This window comes from Anarrhichthys ocellatus, unplaced genomic scaffold (assembly GCF_004355925.1).
Source record: "Anarrhichthys ocellatus isolate YVR2014 unplaced genomic scaffold, GSC_Weel_1.0 scaffold42, whole genome shotgun sequence".
NCBI lineage: Eukaryota > Metazoa > Chordata > Actinopteri > Perciformes > Anarhichadidae > Anarrhichthys > Anarrhichthys ocellatus.
Window position 1 is genome coordinate 382,931 of NW_022280072.1, and position 8,942 is coordinate 391,872.

General features: G+C 40.0%; 1 protein-coding gene across 1 annotated transcript; it reads left to right on the plus strand.

The window, feature by feature from the left end:
* Positions 1–743: 743 nt before the first annotated feature.
* Positions 744–5,515, plus strand: LOC116394867 (Rieske domain-containing protein). The gene is made up of 3 exons (XM_031868218.1): positions 744–1,335; positions 2,259–2,374; positions 2,855–5,515. Exons 1-3 carry the CDS (start codon positions 1,146–1,148, stop codon positions 2,951–2,953), a joined length of 405 nt encoding a protein of 134 aa, XP_031724078.1. The 5' UTR covers positions 744–1,145; the 3' UTR covers positions 2,954–5,515.
* The last annotated feature ends 3,427 nt before the right edge of the window (positions 5,516–8,942 follow it).

Consider the following 8,942-nt stretch of genomic DNA (forward strand, 5'->3'; position numbering starts at 1 on the left):
AAAGGGCTCCCAGTGAACTCAATAGGGCCACCAAGAACGCCCGGAGGATTGGTGTGTTTGCAGAGTTTTATTGTTTGAACATAAAACAGAAATGTATGTCTGGGTGTGTTCATGTAGCCTGTTTATTATGATGGACAGAAGTCCCCACATTAAGGGGAAACACTTCATGTAAATAAGGGAAAAAATGTAACTAACAGATATCACCATGAAAATTCCCCAGTTGATTAATTATATTAAGACAATTGTTTTTTGCATCACACGTTTTCTTACAAGTTCGTATTTAAATATGTGCTAATTTGCTCCCTCCGTAAAAACCTTTAGAATATAGAGAGCAATGCAACTGGAAAGGTTGCTGTATTTAAGTGCTGCTGAAGTGCAGACTGGATCAGTGCGAATACAAAAGCGGCCTTTAAAGATATGTTTTGTAAAATTGCATACATTATGAAGGCACTACAGGGGAATAGGGTGAATAAATGAACTATTCGATGAAACTTCAGTTGATTACTTACATTAAGGCAATAATTTTTTTTGTTACAATTTTTCTAAAAAAGGAATGTTGAATTATCAAAGGCATTATCTAATGTTAACTTTAGGTGAATTTAGGGGAAATAAAATGACAAAGTAGTAAAATAAACACCTAAATGTATATATTTTGGATGTTTTCGCTCCACTAGTCTGAAAGAACACATGTTCTGGAAGCAAAATAGCACAAAATCTCTAAATGGATGAGTGTATTTAAGACGCAGTATTGTTTACCCGAAATGTCTCTAAAGCTCTTTGATTTAACAGGAAAGGCCAATTTCTGCAAGCTGGATCTAGCTGCTGCCTCAGCTTTGTGATTATTTTAGGAGCAGCTGTATATTAAAGTGATACATCTAAGAGAACGTAATAAGGCTGTGCTGCTCGTTAGCTGTTAGCAGCCGTGCTCGTGCCTCTCGGTGTGACAGCGTCACGGCTCGCCGGCAGCAGGCTGCAGTCAGCCCGGATGGATGCAGCTCAGTCCCGCACCGCTGACCGTCGCACCGCTCGGCCCGGTGGATAAAAACGGAGTATATTCTCCACCGAGATAAACTGCCAAATTGCATTTTGCCGCCGAGAAGTAGCGCAAATTGGAAAGACAACCCCGGCTCATTTCGCTGTTCTTTATGGCGTCTGGCTCCGGAGATGAAGAGGGAACCACGGAGGGCGTCTCATGGAGACTCATAGGCCCGGTAGCGGGGCTCTCCACGAAGCGCTGCCGCCTCATGTACTCCTCGCTCGGCCGCGACTCTGACGTCTGCCTCTTCTACGTGAAGGAGGAGTTCTTCGCCATGGACGCTCGCTGTTCACATTCCGGTAAAAAAAAACAAAAAAACATCAACCTTATCAACCTCTAAAAAGACAGGGTAGTGCACAAGATTCTACAACACATTTAAAAAAATGTTAAATAATAAGCGAATACACTGTAATGCACCGACAGTACATCTGTGCGTCACTTCCTCTCACAGAGTATGAGGTTCTGGTTAATTTATCTCTCAGCTGGTACTGAAAGGTCTATAAAAAGTGGCAGCCTGCTGTCCTCTCATAGGTGTATCAGCTCCACACATACAGTATATAGGAGCTTCCACACCATGTTAACAGGGCCGTGACTATACAGAGTGAGGGCCGAGTGGTTGCTTTGGGCCCCTCTAACGATGTGTTATATTGGGTACACTCAGATATATGCCTGTTTGAGAAAGAACTAACTGTTAATTTGACTGTTATTTGCTATATACACTAAAAATAGAAGAAAAAAAAACCCAGTGTCAATCTAAAATGTAATGACATGCTTATTCTACATAAACTATTAAAACTACGAATAAATTATTTAAAAATATACTATTTTCATATTTTTGTCATATACAGATATACAATAATGATTGCCTGGTAATATGTATGTTGATGTTGTCCAAAGTCAAATCTCTATTTCATCATGTGACGATACTCGCCATATAACGTATCACAGGTGAGGACATCTGCAAGCCGAGCCGGCAGTCGTGCATTTTAAATATGAACGATGCAGTGAGTGAAGACGAGAGAGAAAAGAACAGGAGACGGTAACAAAGCTCCCTAAATTAGAGTCCAGCCCTCAGTGTGTGTTTGTGCGTCATAACGACGCTACGCCACTGCTTGTTATGCAAACCTCACAACACAATCACATTATCTCTAGAAGGACGACAGCAAAAGTCATTTGTTTTGAGAAGACGGTGATTAACAATTTCCTGTCTTGCGTGTCCCAGGCGGTCCTCTGTGTGAGGGGGACATCGAGGAGGCCGACGGAGTCCTGCAGGTCTTCTGTCCCTGGCACGACTACGACTTTGACCTCAGGACGGGGAAGTCAGGGACGTCCTTACAGGTCAGTGAAAACATCAGTTGGCCCCAAAAAGATGCCCAAAATATCATCATTAAGTACATCATAATCGTCCACTTCTATCAGAAGTAGGAAGTTCCATTTATTGACACGGCATGAAAAAAAAGAAATCACAGCTCATGAGTCAGAGTCAAGATTATATTTCCCCTTTTTGTTCTGTCGAACATCTTTTCTGTTCCCACCGTTCTCTTGTTTGGTTGCAGTGAACGGTCCCAAACAAGAGCTTTACTTTCCGTAAACATCTTGTTCTCTTTTCCATTAATCATTTTCATTAACCGATGTTTCTCTCGTACATAACAAGCAGCAGAAGAAACATAAAAACAAACGGTTTTCGCAGCAGGGTTCGCTACATTGTTTAACATTAAATGCACTGTAAGCTCACTTCTGTTGACACATTAAGGCGTGAGTTATTACTCGTGTTGTTATCAGCTCCTTTGTCTTCCTTTATTTTTCTGTTTTTTACAGCAACAAGTGTATGAAGTCAAGCTGGAGGATGGCAACGTGTACGTGAAGCACGCCAGTCGTCTCTCCCTGGAGCCTTTTCCTGCGGAGCCGAAGAGTTGAACAACCTCGGCGTCTATTTTTAAGACTTGTTCCACAAACCCAAGCAATCCGAAACATTCCTCGGCCTTATCTGTCTTTTTCACAGACCGCTTCTACTTTGATTTCTGTAAGCTCAGGATGACGTCGAAGAGGATTGTCTCGAAGAGGACGTGACATCATGAAATTTAGTTTTTCCTGCTTCCATTCCAGGTAGATTCTTCATCACAGACGCTGAACATGGAGAGCACCAGACGGTAGCAAATATGCAAATATGCAACATGAAAACACTAAATGTTACTTTTCTCACTAGATGTTGAGAGAACTCACCAGCATATAGTATTTTATTATTGGAAGGATAAAACAATTTGCCACTTGATCATTCTAGATTTTTAAGGATTCCTAAAGATATTATTTCTGATGAAAATATAACCGAGTCTATTTATTGCCTGTGTTGTTGCGCTTGTATTGCAGATCGTTTCTGTTTTTGGAGTACAGAAAATACTCCCAAATCTTCAATTTAAAGCTACTGCAAGGAACTTTTATTTTGTGTTGATTTTGGCGGTCCTTGTGGACAAAAGCGGTAGGGTTCCCGAGAGCCAGATTCCCTTAAGAAAACCTAATTTTACTGCAATAGGGTCTGACAGTCGGCTTCCGACTGCAGGTCGAAGGCGCCAGTGAAGCCGGATCTGTCGGCGGTGGGCCGGTCGCTGCTGGAGGCACGGCTTGAGTCTGAGCTGAAGGAGCTTTTGGGTGAACCTGTCGGACCAGATAACGGGTATTATATCTATAAAGAAATAGCCGATCTTCTCGCTGAAGGTCTTGTTTACTTACGTAGGTCATATAGTGGCATCAGTATTAAATATTAAGACATTTAAAAGTTTCTCACTGTAACTTTTAATACAAAATCAAACCATAATTGCAATGAGGGGATGAATTCACAATGCAGTCAGACATGAAGCCTTTGTGTCATTAGAGGTGATATTAGAAGTCATTACAATACATGCAAAAAGCAGAGATAATCTAGTGATTTGTAACTGCAGTTCAATTGGACAACATGCCAAAAATCAATAGTACAGATGAGTGAAAAACAATCTTTTTACAAAACAAGTAGATTTGAATAATCAGTTATGTTTGTAATGTTGAGCTCCTAACAGACTGCCAGTGCAGTTCAACAAGTATTACATCCATGAGTATAAAGTTTCCACTCATTTCAGTGGAAGAATCGGTACAATCATGTAACAGCGGAGACGTAATTACAGTTTCTTTCTGCAGCTAATGTCCAACTATACTAAACAGTCTCATTACCATCAATAACCCTCCTCCATGTTTTCAACTCACTCGCTGAGTTGTGGCCTTTGGATACATTTAGACACTTATTCCAGTGATGTCGCGCAACAGAAACAGAATTTGTATTTCTGAACAGGTTTAAAAAAAAGAATAAATAAAACAAAAACGAATAAAGTTCCAGCAAGTAGAACACACATGAAGGGCACTGCAATTAGGATTGGTGGCGGTCCCGGAGTCAAGACGTCTCCATCAGCGTTTCCCTCCGTTCGTGGTCTGTGCACTGACAGGTTTGTCTGTTACTGACGCAATGGGACTCAAAAGAAATGGTTAGTAAGGCGCCGGAGGAAGGTTCACGACCTGAAATGCACCATTGACTCAAGAAAAGTGTGTTTTTCTAGCTTTGTGTGTGTGTGTGTGTGTTTCTCTTTATGTCTCAGCGGTGAGGGCACTCACTCACTATATTTTCTGGCAGAGGCACAGCACCCAGTCACGAAGGTGTCAGTAACGGTGTGACATAACGCTCTCATTTTCCTCCCTGCTGTGATTCCTGCTGTGCAACTTTATTACAATAATAATTCCACTGGCTAAAAATATCTGTTGTGTGCAGCATAACTCATCACCTGCAGGGTAATGGGCGTACACAACGGGGATGCAGCTATTTTGTGTCGGTAGAAAAGTGAAAGTAGATTGTTCAGGATGCTGCACAGGTCGGGAAGCTGCTTCTTACATTCTTACCTCTTGAGATCTTGAGTCTCGCTGAGAAACAGACAGCGTTCAGTTTAGCCTTTCACTACATTTCCTCAAAAAGATTTAATGCATTTTGCTTCTTGTTTATGTGAATTATGTATCTGGTCTTTATGTTAATTTTAACAACCTGATCACTTGTACTGTAAACTGCTGTTTGCTGTTAACTATATTTATTGTTGTGACTCATGCAAAGCTGAATATTTATCTGTATTGTTTAATTCACAAAATTATATCTTGTATTTCAAAGAAAAAAAACATTTTCATCAGAAATGTGAAATTGTTTATTTTTTTGTGTCCTTAATATATAAAACACAACTCAGAAAATATGAATCAGAAGTTTACACAAAATCATTTATTTACAGTTTCTTGTTCGTACAATAATAGTAGATTTAATACAATACACAATTTACACATAAAAACTCGGAGAGAAACAAGATCGGCAACACCATGCAATAGTTGAGAGTATTATCAGGAGAACATTTATGTAATTCTTTAACTGGAAGTTAGGAAGTCTTCCTAGAGAACAGTGGACAAAATCAAACTCCAGAAAGTGGTGGAAAAGGTTCAAAGACCACCTCCTGAATAAATTAGGATCTCTCTGGACTGTACAGAAGAGAAAATGGATGAATCTGATCATGCTTAATTTACGGATAAATTGTTGGTGGATTGAGAGTAATTTCTGCCTAAAGTTAAGTTTAGCATTACATGCACCCACTGGAATTCTGTGACAAAGAGGCAAAATCTGGTGAAGTATTTCAAAAGCAATTAACTTCATCAGATTTTTAGTTTCAAATTCTCTTCATAGCAACAACAATCCAAGTTTAGCTCGTAGATCTACGGTATTGAAGATACAAATCAAGACTTCAGTCCGGCTGTAACAATCACGTTACTCAGGAAGTGTAATCTACTTTTCACTCCTTTAAAAAGTAATATTTATTTAAAGTAATTAGTTACGTTAATCATTAAATTACTTTGGCTCACTTGATTTTTGCCAGGAGTTAGGTGAGTAGTTCGATACCACTTTCATGTCTGTACGGTAAATATGAAGCTACAGCAAGCAGCCGGTTAGCTTAGCTTAGCATTAACGCAGCTAAAAAGAGCCTGGCTTTGTCCAAATGTCACAAAATGTACCTGTCAGCACCTTTAAAGCTCACTAACGAACATGTTATCTTGTTTGTTTTCATCTGCAATCTCAGAACCCATCGAATCTGAGGGCGAGGGGCTTTATATCTGGGGATCCGGTGAAGTCGGAGGATATCCAGAACAAGACTCTTCATTGTTTACACGACGATTAGCAACTTGAGATGAGACTGGAGTAGAGGGATTACATCAACTAATAACGAACAACAAGCTTATTTTAAACCATTAAAAAGCTAAAGATTGCATTTTGGCTCGTTCTACCTCCTTTGCTCTCCACACGGATTATTTACCCGCATTCAACCACAGCCTGCTCGAACGTGATTGGTCAATACTACCCGGACTATAAACGAAAACCAGAATGCTTCAGATGCCGAAATCTTGTCCCATCGCCAACAGATTCTGCATGTATGGAGATTATTTTATCTGTACAACCAGTTGTGCTTTTACAGTGACTTCCCAGAGTCCTGTTGTCACCATTAAGTTGCCAGGCTGGCTGTTCCCAGTCTTTATGCTAAGCTAAGCTGCTGCTGGCTATGACCTCATACCTAACAGACAGAAAAGAGAGTGCAAGAAGACTCTCTGCAAGAAAGCGCATGAGCTTATTTCCCAAAATGTCAAACTATTCCTTTAAAAGGTATAAAACTAATGTACATGAAGCTCCATTAAGCCGTATTCATAATATTGACACTGAATGATTCCTCAGTGAGATGAAACGGTTGCTACTTCTACTGCCAGTTCAACAAGATAAACATTTTCTTTTCCATTCAACGTGTTTTATCTTTTGGACTCAGGCTTAAACTCCCTTTTCTTTGATTCTAAAGACTTTGGAGACTTGTTCTTAAGTCATGAAAGCAAACTTTGCAGAGGTTGTTTAATCTCCTTTTGAACTTCCCCAGAAGACGGAGTAAGTGTCTGGAGAGCCCCGCTTACTTTCCCATGCAAAGCCTTACATAATGGTTTACTCAGCCTATTATTGTTACCTTGTCCTTCAAACTCCCCTGATAACTTCTCCTCATGAATAAGCCAATTCTCCTGTCAAAGCATTGTCCTCACAAAAACCCTGCATTCTTCCACGTGCAACCACTTTTGAAGCCCGAGATTCGGTAAGTGATGGACTGCGAGGCCAAAAACCACAAATATTTTCCCTTCCCTTTTTCTACTTTACCAAACAGTTCCCCTAAAAATGATTAAATCCATCACTTGATAATCTCGCTCTTATTGCTCTTGATGTCTTTGCTCTAACATTTCCTCCAGTTGCTCTCCAGCTGCTGGGCCTCCTCAGCTGACGTCACACAACCACTGCATTTGTATGGGACCCATCTCTTCCAACACCTGAATTCAATCATCTTTTTTTTGTTTACAGGGTGGATGCTATGCATCTGCTGCAGGGAGAGGTTTGTTTTCATCTGTTGAGTGGCGGGCAGCACTCAGGCCTGTGATTAGAGAGGTCAGTGATAATAGCGATGGTATCACATGTTGTCGCCCTATATTACTCCGGTTTAATGAGTGTTTTTCTGGAGTGTGCTGCTCCTACTACATAATGGAAAAAAGATTGTTTTTTTTCCGATGTGGAGTCCAGTACAACTGTTGGGTTACAGTTCTCTTTTGGTGGCCCACCATGGGACCTTACTTCAGGAACAAATAGGTACGGTAGTCAACGACGAGAGACAATAATTCTATGATCCTGTTTGAATTGTGCCATGAATTACACATAGGACCAGTCACAGGATTGTCGTGGAGTCATTTCGTTTTGTGTGATGTTCGGGCAGCTTTGTTGTAAAACTGTATAAGTATATGACTGACGATATGTAATTAGAAGACTACGTTCCCAAAAGTCGCGTACCGGGATGTACTCACACGGGTCTTGCTTGTTCTTTTGCTTCCCAGCTGGAAATTATATTTTCAAATTGACAAAGGTGGAATTCATCTAAAAAAATATTTGTCTCCCGTTAACTACTGGATTTTTTTGCTTCTAAAATCAGAGTCCATGGGGGTCACCAGAAGAGGAAGAACTTTGCCTCTCCATATATGGTTTTAATTTTATACATACAACTTTACATTGTTAACTTTTAGGCACACACTTAAATAATGAATCCGTGGCACATTGTACAATAATCAGGCTTAAATGGAGTTGCCTGTAGTGTGGGCTGGGTGCCATTTTAATTGTAAATATGTTTGACCACAATCCTCCTGGGCTCAGGATATTGTTGATGACATAAGTTAATTTTGCAGGATGAAGTTGTTTGTCTGTTTGTGAAAGTCAGGATCAAACTATTTTAATAGTTCTCAAGAGGATATGTAATTTATTTTCTAATTAACAGCAGGCTTATATTTACCTGTAAGCCTCTCCTGGTTTCTCCGTGGACCACGGCCCCCCTTACAGTACATGATTTTGGATTAGTTCAGCTTGAAGAGCTCTTCCCATGGGTCTGCAAGTTCACATTTTGCAGATAAACAAGTTTGGCAAACAGATGGAAGTTTCTTCCAATCACCAACCTCAATTAAATTGCCTAATATTTGTTATCCAAGTCGAATAATCTGTCTCAATATCTTTAGTATCAAGTTGATATTTTAAATTGACAGTAGAATTTCGTAAAACGTGGCCAGTAAATTCACAGGTGTGTCACTTTTTAATTACCGCTCTCATGTGTAAGAATCATACAGTGGGTTTTGTTAATGAAGAGAAGGCTCCGCTGAGAGTTTTAACTCCCTCTAAGAAGATTGCTCTCTAAAGTAAAAAAGATTACTGGGATGTACAAGTTGTAAAAAAATCAACTGAGTCATGCAGCAAAGTATGAAAAGGTTAATAAACTCTTGACAGTTCAGAGAGTGATTA

Bases quoted from the DNA above. Each gene is read 5' to 3' on its own strand.
- LOC116394867 (XM_031868218.1), top strand. From the start codon at position 1,146: ATGGCGTCTGGCTCCGGAGATGAAGAGGGAACCACGGAGGGCGTCTCA. The intron at 1,336-2,258 runs GTAAAAAAAAAC...TGCGTGTCCCAG, and splicing joins CGCTCGCTGTTCACATTCCG to GCGGTCCTCTGTGTGAGGGG. The intron at 2,375-2,854 runs GTCAGTGAAAAC...TGTTTTTTACAG, and splicing joins AGTCAGGGACGTCCTTACAG to CAACAAGTGTATGAAGTCAA.